The 17,446-nt window shown below is 33.6% G+C and overlaps 2 protein-coding genes across 3 annotated transcripts in view; both read left to right on the top strand.

Moving 5' to 3' along the window:
• The window catches only part of LOC123563928 (extracellular subtilisin-like protease), a 27,575-nt gene extending 18,265 nt beyond the window's left edge, over positions 1-9,310 (top strand). Inside the window, exons 5-9 of the mRNA XM_053536523.1 lie at positions 4,461-4,556; positions 6,725-6,814; positions 7,487-7,624; positions 8,060-8,148; positions 8,983-9,310. Of these exons, the coding sequence (XP_053392498.1) occupies positions 4,461-4,556; positions 6,725-6,814; positions 7,487-7,624; positions 8,060-8,148; positions 8,983-9,118 (549 nt within the window). The 3' untranslated portion in view covers positions 9,119-9,310. The remainder of the gene's footprint in view (positions 1-4,460; positions 4,557-6,724; positions 6,815-7,486; positions 7,625-8,059; positions 8,149-8,982) is intronic.
• On the top strand, positions 8,983-17,446 carry LOC123563929 (proprotein convertase subtilisin/kexin type 4-like). Of its 2 annotated transcripts, XM_053536522.1 has the most exons (8): positions 8,983-9,071; positions 9,621-9,810; positions 10,556-10,747; positions 11,473-11,573; positions 11,967-12,073; positions 12,859-12,973; positions 13,883-14,190; positions 16,125-17,446. In XM_053536522.1, the coding sequence occupies exons 2-8, from the start codon at positions 9,685-9,687 to the stop codon at positions 16,310-16,312; spliced, it is 1,137 nt and encodes a 378-aa protein (XP_053392497.1). In that variant the 5' UTR covers positions 8,983-9,071; positions 9,621-9,684; the 3' UTR covers positions 16,313-17,446. The 2 variants fall into 2 exon arrangements, with proteins under 2 accessions (XP_053392497.1, XP_053392496.1); XM_053536521.1 differs by lacking the exon at positions 8,983-9,071 and having other exon boundaries at positions 9,502-9,810.

Genomic DNA, 17,446 nt, shown 5'->3' with positions numbered 1-17,446 from the left:
TTTAAAAGTGTGAATACATGTAGGAAACCACAGCATATACAGTGATTTGAGCATATCGAACAGATTTGAGCTATCAAAGAATCGATTCCCTCGTTACACTTAAATATGCACAACTTAAAACTAATTATATAATGAAAAATCTTAACATAATTTCATACGCATCGGTACAAGTTCATCATTGTCATTGTTGTCATTTAAAACACTAAATTGAATTTAAAACTTGATTTTCACTTTAATGAAGTCATAAATTATGCACTTTGGTTTATTTATTCAAAATTACAATTATTGTTTCAGTAATTGGTAGTATTATATCAATGTGTTAATCTGTGGGCCCATCAACTAGGTCTGCTTGGACTTAGATGTAAGGCGATTCGCGAACACCACTTATAGACGATTCATTTTATCTATTCAAATATTCAGCCGAAACAGAATACAATAACATAGTTTTTCCAAAAAGACGAATTAAGGACATTTTCCCAAATGCTTCAAGTATAATGCATTTTAAGAGGTCATACTTTGGTAGCCTATGTGAGCGTTTTGTACTACGTCTCGGGCGTTGTTTTCTATTTATTTTTTTGTACGGCGAAATGGAATACATCCAAATCGTCGAGATACAAATGCGCCTGGTATAATTCTAGTTTCGTAGCATTTTCTTTACAATAAACAATACCAGTAACAGGATAATTATATGGTGTCTTTATGGAAATCACGGAAAAAGACGGCAGAACACAAAGAAGTCCACCAAATCCACCAAGTAGAGTGATACGGGTTAAGAAAATACCGAGGCGGTGATGATATAAAACATGTCATTATATACCTGTCATTCTGACTAAAGTACTTGATCTTCTAAACGAAGATCTGAGGATGACCTATTCACATTCATCTTTCTGTAGGCTATATTTGGATTACCGAAATTGCTATATTTATTTGAACCAATCAGACGACTCGTTTCAACAAGCATTTGGCTGAACCATCAAAATAGCGTCGAATGTCAAAGGGTGAGAAAAATGTGCAGTAGTTCCCGGGCTCGAACCCGGGACTCCTCGCTTACAGGGCGAGTATTCTACCGACTGAGCTAACCGGCTTTCTGACGCCTTACGTGACCAAGTTCATACCGTGACATATGATTTCTCTCAAAACACGAGGGCGTAGTCGTCATGTAGTCGTCATAAAAATTGTAAATATGCAAAACCCAGGCTAAATATGGATTTTTTAAACTTCTACTTTCACTTACAAATTGTTCAAGCAAGGCTCTGATTGGCTAGCAGAAGGGAAGTTAGAACGATGCTATCAATAGCACGTCTTCCGATCCTAAGCGTAGCATAATTGGAGATGTACTTTAGTCAGACTGGGACAGTTACAGGTTAATAAAGGATTATTATAATAAAATAATCGCGTGTATAGAGGGGTATCGGTACAATATCCTATATAATAGACAAAACTAACAAAGGATTACGTCACATTCAAGTTTTAAATTTAAAAAGTAATACTATAATGAACTCCAGACTATCTACTGACGCGAAGTAAAACATTTTCAAATCAATGCGGTAACAATGGTAAATAATTAAGAATGATTAAAGAGAATTTAGACACAAATTATGAATTACTAACTAACTTACATAATGTTTTATATAACAGAAATAATATGTCTTTATGAATTATCATGAAAACGGCCAATAGACAATATTTTCAACAAACTCAAATGCATGCGATTATGATGCTTTCTACAGAATAATGTGCGAACCTTATTTCAATGTGTAAAAATTGTAAATGGTCGTAAATGACACGGCTTGGACTAGTGTAAAGGTGAGCATCCAATCAAAACAATTGATAAACAAGAGAGAGAATACTCAAAATTTCTTGTTACAAACTGATCTTGTTTTTCCTATATATGCTAAGGTGTCCATGCGTCTGGTATGTCATAGAAATGGCTTCATTCGAGTCTTCAGTAAAATATTTACCAGTATTCATGTTTGTTGTTACTGCTAGCAAAACATATTAAAATTGACGTGGAAACATTATTAAAAAATAAAGAGGATCTTTGTATGTTCTTCATCTATAAGCATCCACAGCAAAAAAGAGCAAAGCTGATCTATTTTTGCACATACTGGTCAATTATATGGTTCCTATTGTTATTTAAAGTATCCTATTGTTATTTAATGTATCCTATTGTTATTCAAAGTAAACCCAATAGATGCTACAAAAACGTTCAACAACACTATGAAACACAGAAAACCAGTTGCAGCATGATTAAGTATATCGAATGTCTTGCGTCTTTTGTTATCATTAGGATACTCTTCGACCGAGTCTTGAGTGACGTGGTTACCAATGTTCTTGTCGATTCTCTTTCCTGCTAACAGACAAAGTCCACAAACCATTTGCAGTAACAATGAGATTGAGACGGCTATAATTGCCACATAATACAAAAGATGTTTTTTATGTGTAATCGACAGAAACACCAGCTCAGACGTATTTGCAGGAACGAGATCAACATCGAAACTCTTATGAACAGCGTGTTTTTTTTTCTTTCGGTAGTGGATAATTGATAGGAGTATATAGTATTTACATACATCAAAAACTTAAACAATAGTGCGATGATATAAATTAATATAACAGTATTGTGGCTTTCATGTCATTGCTCAAATAACAAGAGTGCTCTAAAACAGATTCTTATACTATTTTTTAAGATTAAAGGCAAAATGTGGGTCCTTAATATCCACCTTATGATTGTAAAAATCAGTAAGTGAATCCTCAAAGCAATAACTTTTCTAACAACTTCTCAGTAACATGTATGGTCATTATATAATCAGTTAAGTGCACGCTATAAAAACATCAAACTAGTTCATTCAATCTTGGAAGCATTGCACGTCTCAGATCCTAAGCGTAGCGTAATTGGGAATGTACTGTCATTTTGTATACTTGTCTAAATTCTGCTAACATAGGTTTGTATTTCACAATTAAATATGAACAGGCAGAAAATAAATTCAATAGAGTACTATAAATCCTATATTATGCATGTTGCCGGACAACTTTCATTAATCAATATTTATGACCTGACCAAGTTCTATATAATAAAATCTGTAAAAAGATCCGATTGAAGCAAAGAATGCAATTTATCAGGATACGAGTTATTGCTAATTTCATTAATCAATATTTATGACCTGACCCGGTTCTATATAATAAATAGAATGTAATTTATCAGAATACGAGACCCAGGAAAGTACCTACGCCTTTAGTATCTTGAAAAATGAAATGGGTCCAATCGCTTAGGTGACTATGTCTTAGGCTAGCTGACAAACGATGTAGAATGTCCTTTGTTAAAACGTATACCTAGTGAGCCCAAATGTCTCGTATTTAACTTTTTCTCTAGCTACCTTGCCTAAATGTTTCGTGTACCAGTGATTCGTAAATTATTTCAATTTGGAGTTAAATAATTTCAGGGATCAGGCAAATCACTAAATGTTTCATAGTTACAATCTTCAATTAATGATAATCAGCTTAAACTCCTATAGGCTGGTGATGTTATACTTGACTGGTCTTTTTGTTGAAGTTCCCGTCAGACTTCAAAAAAGTCTTTGAATCAACAACATACGAGTCGTATCGCATAGATGCTCAGCCTATGTCCTCTTTTTTGAAGCTGCAGCTCAAATGTTTGCCCTGACTCCTGGATGCTCAGCGCCTATATGCTATCACATATAGCATTCAACTACCATATAGGTATAACCCCGATGCCTTGGCTGTACTTCGTCAATAACGCTAAACTTCGTCTATAATCTGGAACTCTCCTACTATCTCAGTAGATTACCAAACACTATGTCTCTGCCTCAGCTTGCCGATGTTCAATCCTTTTTGCTATCGTCTATAGCAAGGTAAAACTCCTATGCGTTGGCCATATAGCTCGAAACCTTGTTGAAATTCTGCAACTCTTCTTTAGTCTATGAACTTCAAACATCTTTCTAATAAATTATCCGCCCTGACAATGTAGTTGCAATAACTTCCTCATCAAGGTACTGGGATAAATTTTTAGTTGAATCCTCGTTGTGTCTACAATTGCTGGATGCAGAACGAATTCTCTGTGATCCATCTACCTATTCATAAACGTTATGAAATGTGCAACACCTTTCACGCCCCCTAGCGCCGGCTTAATCTGCCTTCTATATAATGCACACGTCAAGAAACGAAACATTCTCTGTTCTATACATTGAATATTTCGTTCGATGTGCATAACGTGGAGAAATTTAATAAAAGGGTTATCATGACAGTAGCTTGATCTGGAATTTAGTATTCGGTCATCTTTGATTTTGCCAGTCCGGATCACACTCGGCGCTTTTGCCACTAATGTAACCTGTCAAAATAAACTCCAGCAAGATCAAGCTACTGTTATATTAACTTTATTGTATCAACTTGTTTAGTAAGGCGGAAAACACAAAGAGAGATAATAAAACTGTATGTATTTGTAGATAACACCAAGAACATTTATATTTCAACATCAGAAAGGTGGTCCAACTTGTATTTATGACGATATAATACATATGAAAAAGATATTCAAAGATACGGTGAGTAAAGTTACCTATATACTATTGCCACTTAAAATTCTTGTTCAAAGTTGTAGTAGAAGTTACACAAAATACGTTATATCCGACATTGAGTACAGTACATGACCTTTCCTAACAATACACATATATTAACCTTTCTCCTTTTAGAAGGCACATATTTGAATTACATTGTCCGTAGTCGTTTCTTTTTGTGTACATCCACCACCCATTTAAATTGTTGTTATGCGGATTCTTTTTTCTTTTTACTTGTATTGAAAAATTTAGATAATGATCCCTTTACGCAATTTTACAGAAGTAGTTTGAATTAATTGAACTAAATAAATTAAATAAATATATCATCACTATGTCCTAATAAGTTTACTGTATCATCACTATGAAGCATTTATTCAGTCCTAATAAGTTTACTGTATCATCACTATGAAGTATTTTTTCACTCCTAGTAAGATTACAGTATAATCACTATGAAGTATCTATTCACTCCTAGTAAGTTTACTTTAATTATCACAGTGACTATAAGTATTTCTTCAGTCCTAGCAAGTTTGCTGATAAGGTCTTCTTTAATAGTCATTTTCACTATAAACCTTACACCAGAAATGACTATGTCTTGCAGTCCTTCTTTAACCAACAAACACCAGGAATCGCGGTAAAATGGTTTAATTGCTTGTCTTAGATTCTGCCTTGTTCAGCGGTTTTACAAAATTCAGTCGCACAGTGGTGTAGGTGTACCGAATTCAGATGGACAATGATTTCTTACCAAACACAAGTCTCATATATCTATTATTGATTTACCAAATTCAGTCGGACAATGGTGTCAAACTTAGCACAATCGATACATTTATCATTGGTTTACCACATTCAGTCGGACAATGGTGTCTAACCTGACAATCGTGTCTAACCTATCACGATCTATACACTAATCATTGATTAACATAATTCAGTTGGACATTGGTGACAAATCTAGCATAACCGTTATTATTAAGGATGCACCGAATTCAGTCGGTTAGTCGATGACTAACTTAACACTCTCCATACATTTATCAAGGATTTACCAAATTCTTTCTGACAATAGTGTCCCTTAATTTAATCCCTTTATATACCAATTGATGTAACATAGATATGCAGTCTTACCCTTCGACTTTCGGGTTTTCAGAACCCGGTCTAATTCAAGGCAGTTTTCAACAAACTTAAGTCTTTCTTGTGTGTACTGAATAAATCGCACTGATAAGAAATCGCACAATGATAAATAAACGTGATCGTGACGTTATAGATTTTATTGTAAAGTAACCTAGCTACTTACAGTACAGACTGAAATTTTGAAATGATAATTTGTTTGACCTCACGTCTTGTTAATAGTTGATTAACATCAGTCATGAAATGCTCAAGAAGATGTATAATGCCTGAATGATAAAACACAAAAATTCCAGTTATACAGGTTATGAGCTGGTTTGTTATATTCAATAACTGAAACGTTAATGTTCCGTCGTTTATGAACTAATCGGGTATCAGAAGTGTCGTGAAAGTTTTGCTTTCATCCGTTTTCCTGTTGATAATCTGTTTTTCAAAAAGATTAATAATTATTGTTTCTGCAACAAAATGCAGAGTAACGTTAAAATTAAGCAAATCCTTTGCTTTACGCTTATTAAGCTTCTAAATGTTATCATGCAAAATCTCATTAAATTCATGAATCAGCCTTTTTTTCTTTTTGTAGTGAACTTGCGGAATAGTTAATCATCTTGAAATTTGTTTTGCTGATAATGATACATGCGAATTTGTTTACCTATATAAGATTATAAAATTGTGGTTCATATTCATAAATAAAAAGAATAGAAAATGAACATTTGGCCCAGACACTTGTGACTTCTCTGCAACTTTAGATTGGCCGTATTTGACTAAACATATGGAATTAACTCAATAATTTGGAACTTTAACATTTTTTTTATCGAAGAAACAACATCTAATTTTGATTTTCATTTAACACAGACATTGATGCTGAAACAATTCATACACAATTTGCCCAACGAACATAGTGATGATGACAAAGATACATTTTATCACGAAGATCTATGAAAGCTCAATTGGTACAGACATTCCCAACAAAGAATTCAACACAGATCATATAGATCTCTCATACAGAATTCTAAAAATAATTCATTAATCAAATATTTTAGATTATTGAAATCGAGACAGTCAAACACTACGATGATGTTTTTATGTCCCATACGTCTGCTTATACAGAACCAGACAAAAGCTATAACAAGGTAAGTCTGTAAACTTTAAATCAGGCTGTTCTTTAAATTTATGACTAAATGTGTAAACGCTGAAGCATAACCATCCCAAAATCTAAAATGCTTATTTGTATACTGTTTAGCTAGAACTTAATGATATTCGGAAATGTTATTTATTTATAACGACGCTGTTAACCTGCAGTTTTTACATACGGCTTTATCAGTCAGGTGAAAAGCACGCAAATTGCTTTTTAACAGTTTAATCACATGTTGCTCGATTTTACGATAGGTGCATATCGGCTAGTGCTTGCATGACTTGAATATTCCATTGTTAATTTTCTAAAGTGTCTTTAAGTTTCTAAAAGTCACCTGTTGCTATAAACTTGACATCGAGTTAATGATTGGTGCTTATCAGCTAGTGCGCATGCTGTCATGACATGAATGTATTATTGTCAATTTTCTAAAGCGTGTTTAATATTGTAAATCGCCTGTTGCTATGCTATAAACTTGACATTGAGTTATAACGATGGATGTTGGTCAGCTAGTGCTGGTATGACTTGAATATATTATTGTCAAGTTTCAAGTGCGTATAATGGCAATGCTGTAATGATGTGAATACATTCAATTTATCAATGATTTTCTGATATTAGCTTATCATAAATATAAAAAGAGTGCTTAGAATTGTATTCACTATCCCTTAAATAGCCAAATCAGGTGTGCGATAAATACTATGGAATGGGCATCGAAAATGCATGGTCACGTGGCTTTACCGGCAAAGGCGTAGTTGTTGCGGTTACTGATGTAGGCATAAATACAAATCTTGATGATCTCGAGCCAAATATAGTGAGTATATAATGATCTAGATATTATTATCTTATACTTATATACATACAGTAGCAGAAATCATGAAAATATATGCGCTTAGATTGCGTAGGTACAAAATGTAAAGCTTAGTAATAAATATACAAATTTAAATTTGACTTTTGAAACACCATGTCTGAAATTCCCAATTGCCTTAACTGTATGAACAAATCGAGATCATAAACTGACGTAATACCGATGCACTGTTTCTTCGATTTACTAAAGAATATTGAAGGGACGAAACATAAAAATAAACCAGTCCACTTCACGAACACATCTACTTGTTTTGTCCTTCCGTGCAACAGAAACTGCTTTAATGATAATACCGGTAATAATCGTTGCATCTTTAATTTTGTTCTCTTATGGGGTATTATTAAAAGAGATGTAAAGTATTAATTCAGTATGTTTCTTTTATAGGAAGATGAATTAAGCTTCAATTTCATGAAGAATACAAAAGACGTTACACCAGAAAGTTTTCCTTTTTATGCAGATCGATCTGAGACAGAGTAACTTTTAATTAGCTTTTGTATTTCATTTTTGATTTCTTATAATTATTAAGAATAACCGGTGGGCCTGTGGTCTAGTGGTAACACCATTGACTGTCAATCCAGAGGTCCGGGTTCGAATCCAGGTCCAGGTACTGGAAATTTCTGAGATGCTCTTGAGTGTCTCCAAGCTAACTAAGAGGCCTGTACTGGATCTTCCCAGTAAAGACGGCTTCGCGTGTATCAGTGCTATACACCGAGCACGTTAAAGAACCAGACTGTCTATCCGCATAGAGCTAGGCTAAGGTAGTCGGATAGGCCTGTATTTGAAAAAGGGATTCTCTCTATCTGTTTGGGTGCTTTATCTCACTCTGTCCCTCTGGTTAGATCGCTCTGTGTACTAGTAGAGGATGAATTTCGCACCCCGTATGGGTGCGTTTGCTATATATGTAAAGCAGCTTTAAACGTGTTTATCATGAAAAGGGCGCTATATAAATTTAGTATAATAAATAATAGATAAATAATCTAATGTAGTAAAGTTAAAACTATGTGTGGGATGATTGCAGTCAGCACTTTACATTGTTCTAGTTTATCTGGTGGAAAATTCATTTGTCATATCATTTTGCGTTTATTCCATTAATATGTGATATCAATTTTGTTTCTTCTGACGATGGATTAAACAGAGCAACGATTATGACATTTCATATAATGTATGCATTATTACATAAAAATTATATGGTTTAAAGACATATTCTGTTGTGTTAACGTATGTATTAGGCTGCAAGAGATACTTAAGTCCTGATTTGTTGATGGATATTTAGTATATAACAAGTCGTTTTCAATAAAATCTTTTAGCCACGGAAACAGGTGTGCCAGCCTCATTGCTGCAGTAAAAGGAAATGGCGTGTGTAGTGCTGGAATTGCTTTTAATGCCACTATTGCACGTAAAGTATTTTCTTTGCCTGTCATACCTAGAATGATTATAAAATGAATTTCAAATAAAGTTTTAAAAGGTTTGATTGTATAGTACGTACATGTAAGAGAAATTTGTTTTTACTATTAAAGTGGAAGTAAATCCATTATTCTGCTAATCTATATAGTATTTTCCTTTACTGACAGGATTATTTTGTAATTTCAAATGTCAGACTGTGATATATTCAGCATAAAATAATTATATCTGCTTGTCATGTGAAATATTACTTTGTTTGCCACCTAAAAATGGAAGAATTATTTTTTAAATCAACCTTTTCAGTTTTGGCATCTTAATTTTTATTACAAATGTTGAGGACTTCATACCCTTGTTTATTTGTATTATGGTATAAATATGGTCGCCACCAGTGAGTCCGATGGGCGGCTACTCCAAAAGACAATTAGTGAATTAAGTGGGAAGTTAGTGCAAAATACAGAGTGCCAGTTGTAAAACATCCATATACGAGACCTCTGTTTGTAATATTTAATTCCATGAAAAACTGTATACTTTAATTCTCTTTAAGCTCTCAAGATTTTTCTAATTGATCATGTATACGGCGAATTTTGTACCGATTCAAGCCAGAAGCAATGGCCAGATCTCATGTTTATGGCGATGACAATATTGATATTTATTCCAACTCATGGGGAGCAGATAAGCCATTTTACAAAATGAATCTAGATCAGAGAGAAGCAATTAAGACCAGTGCAAAGAAAGTAAGTTTTGTAATGATGTATATATATTTTGTAATGATGTATATATATTCAAAACCTAATACTTCATTGACACTTTGCCGTATGTTAATTGCAGAAGATCAGACATTTGTTTACAAATTCAGTCAAACGGGCATAATTTATATCCAATCTTAATTGTGACGGAAGACACCACTTTGCCGATATAACGTCACGCCGACACAATTATAGATCTATGGCTACGTCCCATCTTTGACGAATGAAGTAGACGCCAGGTACCTCTCTGAGCATTATATCTTCACGGAGGCACTAGAACTAGCGACCTTCCGCAAGCCAGCCTTATGGTTTCCTCTCTTAAAGAATTCTACGCCCCAAGTGGAAATCGAACCCACACCAGTGAGGGGCAAGTGATTTAAAGATACCATTATTATTTCATGTAGAAGGAAACACACTGTGGGCTCGAACCTACAGAAAAAAGTGATTGATTCACTTGTTCACAGAGTCATCACATATGACTTGTGTCATATGAAATATTTTTACTGGCTTTTTTCAGGGACAAAGAATTTACAAAAGTAATGTATATATTTGTTCAACAGAAAAATTGATGTTTAAATAATTTATGAAATAGATTGCACAGTAAATTGTTTTACAAAGATTCATTTACATTGTCTTTGTTCTTATTACTTTTAAAATATATCAAGTCAAGTAGACAAGTGCTTATTTTAACGAATGCAAAATTAATTTGTGATAAAAAGTATAGTATTGTCAGGGTCGAGGCGGTCAAGGTGCTGCGCACATTTTTCCGGTTGGTGCCTCTGGAAACGAGTTGGCTAACAACGAGTATACAATCACAGTCGTTGCAGTTGGACAAAATGGAACAGTTCCGAGTGATTCAGTCATAAGTTCAAGTGTAATAACTTCAGGTCTTCGAAATGGAAACAACCTAACTGCAGATTTCATGGTGATTTCTTTTCTCTGTTATTATATATAAAACTTTTTTGAGATATCTTAATAATCATATAATTTTTTATGTATTTAATATGTGTTTTCATGCATATGTTGTTTTTTGCAATTTAAAGCAGTTAAATTGTATAACAGTGTACCATCTAACATACTCTTTGAAGGAAATAGCAGTTAATGCCCTGTCCGACAAAGCAAACCTAAAAAAATGGATTCATTTACCCTTCGGGGGCCCCTTCCTGATAAACCATTTACTGTTTTTAAACAAACGGTCATTGCGGTCTTAAGACATAAAACAAGCTGTTTGTCTGTTTTATCCATATGTACAATTTTAAGATATTTGCTCATGCTGCATAACTATGTTTATTTGTTAAAACAAATTGTTTCGTTATTGTTTTGCAATGATTAAAACGAATTGCAAAGCCATGCTTCTATTGTGAATGTAGGTAGTTGTTTAGTCTCTGAACGTACGTCCTTTCCTCTTGTTACCTTAATAATAATTCTTCGGAAGAATAGAGCGCAGGTAAGCAGAATAATAGCAGATCCGGCTTAAATGAACCTGTGAATGAGAGGTAATGGAATTTGCAACACCTAGCAATGACTAACATTGGCTTAAGCAGAACACTGTTTATCAAATAAATGGAAATGGACTGGCTAAAAATAGTAAAAATGTTAACAATCAGATTGTCTAAAATAAAAATTGATTTTTAATAATCATCATTTCAGGTGACTACATCACAAGGAAACAAATGTATTACTAGTTTTGCTGGAGTTTCTGCTGCCACTGCACAGGTTTCGGGAATGATAGCCTTAGCCCTGGAAGCAAAGTTAGAACGCTTTCTTACCTAATATTCACATTCAGTTTACAAAAAGAGCTTACGTTTTAGCTTGATTTTGGCACAGCTTTTCATAAGATTCAAACTCGCCCATCACCTGGCTATTGGTGCCGAACTTTCACTTGAAGTAATGCTCGGAGGCCACCTATTGTCTTCCTCATTAAAAACTGAAACGTCTCCACCTATGTTTGTGTGACGTCAAACCCAACAAATAATAAGATTCTATATGTAAGTTCAGAGGAAACCATTTCTGTATTATTTAATACCAATATATTCTTCAAATTGTAAACAAATAAATTAAATAATGGTAATGATGATGATGATGATAATAATAATAATATATACAACAATTCCGAGATATCAAGTACACACATATTATTTCAGCCCACTACTGACGTTATCCGATATGCAGGACTTGATCGTTTATTCTTCAGAAGTTCACTGCCTGAAGAAATCTAGTAAACACATGACAAATGCTGCAGGACATAAGTGTTGAGTTTCTGCCATAGTTACAAATTTGATAATACATGCTTTCAGTTTCAGTAATATAAAAAGTAATAGAAAAGCCAATTAATATGACTTTGGAATTAAAGCCATTATTATCTACATATTTATTTACTTAGTACATTTGTATAATTGTTAAAACAAGTAGTATTTCACATATTAATTTAAAAGCTTAAATGACATTAAATATAAATAATGGTGAAGATTTATGTTTGTTTAGTGGCATATGAAATGAACTGAAAACCAATAGTTTAATAAAATAACCGCAGTTCTTCGCATTTGGCATACTGTTGTATAAAACCTAAGACATGCTTGTCATAATTTCACACTGTACATGTATTTGAGCACTGCTGTAAGGAAAACAACGTCAGGGCTTTGCTTCAAGCATGGATCCAGATAAACGTGCACATCTGTGCAGTCTGATCTTGATCCATACTTTTCACTTACCCTTTGTATACAAATATTTAAACTGCCTAACAAACAGTGTGGATGTGTGTATATACAAACAGTATCGATGTGCAGGATGATCGTGATCCATATTGTTCGCTTAGTGTTGAAACTGATAATCGAACAGTATGAATGTGGGTATATACAATTAGTATGTATGTGCAGGCCGATCTGGATCCATACTGTTCGCTTATCAGTTTGATACAAGTGTTGAAACTGCTAAACGAACAGTGTGGATGTGCAGGCTGATTTGGATCCTTGCCGGTCTCAAAACCATTACGTTTGTTAGCAGTGCTCATTTGAACTGTTGATATCTTATTTGTAGTTCATTCAGTATTCGGTTTTGGACTTTTAAACGCATTAAAGCTTGTAGATAAGGCAGAGAAAAAGGAAGAGGGTGCTGAATTTCATCCTCACACTTTGCGTCAGATAACGTCATGGTAATGCATTCTTTATCTTCCAAAGTATACTTTGATATATTTTCAATATAGAAAACAGACATATTCGTGTATATTCTTAAAGTTACTTATCAGGTACGAATGTTTTGTATTATTGTAGGCTTAGTTTTAGAGACGTCAGTATAAACTATTTACTGCAAGAACAAATGAATTATTCAAAGTAGTTGAATATAAAGACTGCCAAAAATATTATAGTACTCTATATTGTCTTATCAACGGTTGACATTTTCACGATTGTTTCAATGCAACAGATGTTCTCAAACTTGAAACAAACTTGTTTTGAATGGTTTGTTATCTAAACAAGCGTTTCGAGAGGCGGAAGTGGGGAGTTGTTTCTTCATATAAAAAAAAATGACGAGTTCTACTGCTTCCGTCTCTGTCATATTTCTGCATACGATAATCATAAAATTTTCATGAAAATTTTATGAACCTTCCAGAAAAAAACAATACTTTGCGCGAAAAATTGAACATACTTTCGTGAATTTAGGAGAACATTTTCGTGAAAATATTATCTGATTATCGATACTATATGTCAAAATAGCGCCCAGTACTTTTGTTTTCACGAAAACCTTTTATTTCCCTGAAAACAAACGTTCTGTTGCCATATTTCTGCATACTCTTAAGCAAGTAATGTTCGGGTAAAATTTAAATTACTCACGATATTGTTTTTTTTCTTGAAAGTTGATTTTCATGATATTTTGAAGATTTTCGTATGCAGAAAAAAAAACAACATTCTTTTCAATATAATTCATTTTTCACGAAAACAAGCATGATTTGGCACAATCGTGAATTTTTTTCACTTAGAACAGGAGTTTCTTTTCGTGAAAGATTTTTAAATTTTCTCGAAAACCATACGAATGCTACCATAGATAACGCTTCATTTTTTTTCAGCTTTGACGAAAGGGAAGGCTTCACGGCCAGTTTCTGCTACAGCTGTACTCAAAATGAGGATAGTTTTCTACTTGTACAAGAATGTTTACAGAAGGTAAAGACGGCAAAAGTTCAAGTCAAATATACAACATCTGCTGATTACATGCGGATGACGTTGATCTCTCCAAGTGGAACAGTTTCAGTTCTGCAAGAGCTGGAATCAAAATATATGTCTACAATTTCAAAGGAAAGAAAACAAATTTTGACCTCAGTTCATTTTTGGGATGAAGCACCGAGTGGAATATGGCGATTTAGTATCCAGTCTGATGGTAAGCAACGAACTGCAATCTTTGTAAAAAGTTTCAATTTTTCTCACTGATGCTTTGGCAAATGAGGAATTTTGTAAATTTATTACATTAAACCTGACACTTTGATGTTCGGAATCTTATCAGAAGATATAATGCCTTTTTTATAATATTTACTTGAAATTGTGAACCCGATATGTCATTCGGCAATGTCCGTGCAGTTACGTACTCTTGTTTTCTATTTCGGCATCCTTCGGCCATGATAGAAAATTGCCTTTTCTTAACAACCTGAGAATGCCGAAATGTGTATCACGTGAACAAACGGAATATGCCGATTGCCATTACGGTTCCAATACCTTTAGGAAAGGATGTGAAACATAACTATTGTTGTGAGGACGTATGCATGTACTTTCGGTTCAGCTGTACACAAACGGTACACTTTTAATAGGCAGGTTATATTACTAGAAATGTCAAAACATTAAACTAGTTCCAACATAAAGTTTTTTGCTGATATATAACCTTTAGTTACTTATGCGAAACAGGAATAAATGTTTAATAGAAATCCAAGCCCAATTCTGAAAATTAAGTGATCTTTAAGGGCAGTTTCCTTTAGATTTTAATAACGAAGAAGTTACTGCAGGTTTATTTAAAATAAAATCAACTTAACGAAATATTTTTATCATTTCTTTATTCACATGGATTGCACGCAATACATAATAAAGCAGTTAAAGAAGTATAAGCATTTTATAAATTATTGCCGTAACTGTTTATGTATTTTAAGCAAAATTTATATTATTAAGTGCCCAACCCATCTGCAGTGACATTGTGAATATATTTTTGTTTAAAGATTTACGAATCCCCTATGGCTGTTTCTTTTTCTTGTTTCTGACAACCCCTTTTAACCCCAATGCTAACAAATTCGTTTTAGAATTCTGTTTAAAAATTCCATGTTCTGAATTTTGACACTTATGCTCTGAATTTCGACATGTCGAGCTTTCTGACAAGATGGTAAAATACTAAACGTAGCGTACCAGTACTTGCTAGAAATCTCAAACTATTTCTTTATTCTGATATTTCATGCAAACATTTATGCTATAGTAGTATACCAGTGGTAGCACAATAAAGCATATTGTCGGCAGAAAGGGCCACAATGCCCGGACTGTACCAGACGTTACTTCAGAATCCCAGATGAAATATCGCAAAAATGTAACATGACACAGTTGAGGTTTTTTTTTTCCTGTGTTTTATTTCCTTACATACTTATTCCATACCAACAAGTTTATATTGGAATTAGTTCAACCCCAAAAGTTAAAACAACCAGCCTATATCTGGTTTGCGTGATGTGTACATACGATTTACAGTTGTGGGCTATTCTGAAATGATGTCTTTCTTACTTAAGTGGGGTACATTGTATATCATGTCATAAAATGTGTACTTCATTGCAAATATATACATGTAGATTTGCACACATTTGTACACCTGGGCAAAATGATCAGTCTACGTGTTCTCCCAACTTCAGCAAAGGATCTTCCATTAAATGCTTTCAAAAGTTAAATCTATATGAATTGTATATTTGTGTTTAATCGTTGTTTGTATGACTCTTTTACATAATCCTTGAAATGTTATGTAATTAAATACTTTCAGGTTTGTGTAAATTGTACAATAGAATCAATTAAAAGTAAATTCTGATACTGAGTTATGTAATAAAATCTGTAAGAAGACCCTTTGGAAGTATAGAGTGCAACAAAGCAAAATAATAGCAGACTTGGTTTGGTTGAGTCTGTTCAGGTAATGGAAAGTGCAACACCCCTCATGCCCCGTAGCACCGGCTTAAGCGGAACTATATTGACTTCATGATCCCAAAAGACCAGAAAATGTAACAACACTGAATCCAAGTGCGGGGAAACATTTTACAGTCGCCACACGACACTTAAAATAAAATTAAATTCTATTTACAGGTAAAACTGAAGTAAAAGGAAACGTTGCATTAACGCTGATTGGAATAGCAGTTGAGATAACCCAAGATAAAGCAATGGTAAAAGACACATTTTGCGCTACAACCTGTTCCACTGCTCCAAGTCAAGGTCTTTCCTGCGTCACTATTCTTATTTCTCTCACTCTGGCTTTCCTGGTCGCAGTTATGTAAAAGGAAATTGACAAAGAGAGGACTCTAAACCTTGAAATTAAAGAAGGTTCGGTAATTCAATGGCAGTGTGTGTATGATATAATTTCTTCGTGATTGTGTAATATTCAACATTCTTTTAAAAGCTTTTTGGAAAGTTCGCTTTTCAGTTTTGAGAACATATTCAAGGACAATACGTGAATTACTACCTAAATCTGTGAGTCCCCGTAAATGATAATTGTTAAATAATTTCCATTTGATTACCTTCTCTCAGTATAGGATTTTGGCATTTCCCGAGAGATACCGAATTGCAAATATTTGTGACCGATGACGATTGCCTAAGTAAAATACAGAGAATACATACTGCCACGAAATTGACGAGCGGAATTATGGCTAGTTATGTATATAATGTTTGATTTATATTTCAATGAAACATGATGGATTGAATCATGGTCCATGAATTTAAAGGCAAATCAATAATTGAATAATAACGTTCAAGAATGAAAGTAAATTTGACTTATTCGGATGGTTTCTTAGAGAGGTTATCAAGATAATTTGATTATCTATTTATTACAAATCGAAATATTAAAAACTATGAATATTCAAATTATTTCTTTTCAAATACGGAAAGGCAAATACTTATTTTCTATATGAAATATACACCAACTTTCTCATTTACAATTCAGTACAAAGAGGAACTGTAAAAATAAACAAATAGATAGGTGACATTTATCAATACTGTGGTATGTAATCATTACGTAAGATCAATGCAGTCGAGACGTTTCTACCCAAAGAGACAATTCCATCCCAAGAAATTTCGACCCCTACTCTTTGGACTATTCGACTCCTTACAGTAAGTTTTCTAACATCAAACAAAGTCCCGTTGACAATTATCAATATAAAGCATGTTAATATAGTTAAAAGTGATATGTTATATCATAACCCTTTATTTCAAGTGAAGTTTTATAAATGTGGATTTAAAACCCGTATTAAATTTACGTATAAATTAAAGTTGAACTTGCTGATGTTTTGAAAGATATTCCTGTAAAGCCTTATATCTCCACATAATTTAGTGAATAAAACGCATTAAAGATGCTTATTTTATTATTTCTATTCTGTTTATTTCTATTGGAGTATTATGTTGCTTCGTCAGAGTCT

Source organism: Mercenaria mercenaria, chromosome 2 (genome assembly GCF_021730395.1).
Source record: "Mercenaria mercenaria strain notata chromosome 2, MADL_Memer_1, whole genome shotgun sequence".
Taxonomy (NCBI): Eukaryota; Metazoa; Mollusca; class Bivalvia; order Venerida; family Veneridae; genus Mercenaria; species Mercenaria mercenaria.
Note: the sequence above shows the minus strand (reverse complement) of the source record. Positions and strands in the feature narration are given on the sequence as shown.

What these genes read in the sequence shown, in the direction of transcription:
- LOC123563929 (XM_053536522.1), top strand. Translation starts at nt 9,685, where the DNA reads ATGGCCAGATCTCATGTTTATGGCGATGACAATATTGATATTTATTCC. An exon ending in AAATGCTGCAGGACATAAGT is followed by an intron (nt 12,074 to 12,858) that starts GTTGAGTTTCTG and finishes TCTTATTTGTAG; the next exon opens with TTCATTCAGTATTCGGTTTT. An exon ending in TTGCGTCAGATAACGTCATG is followed by an intron (nt 12,974 to 13,882) that starts GTAATGCATTCT and finishes ATTTTTTTTCAG; the next exon opens with CTTTGACGAAAGGGAAGGCT.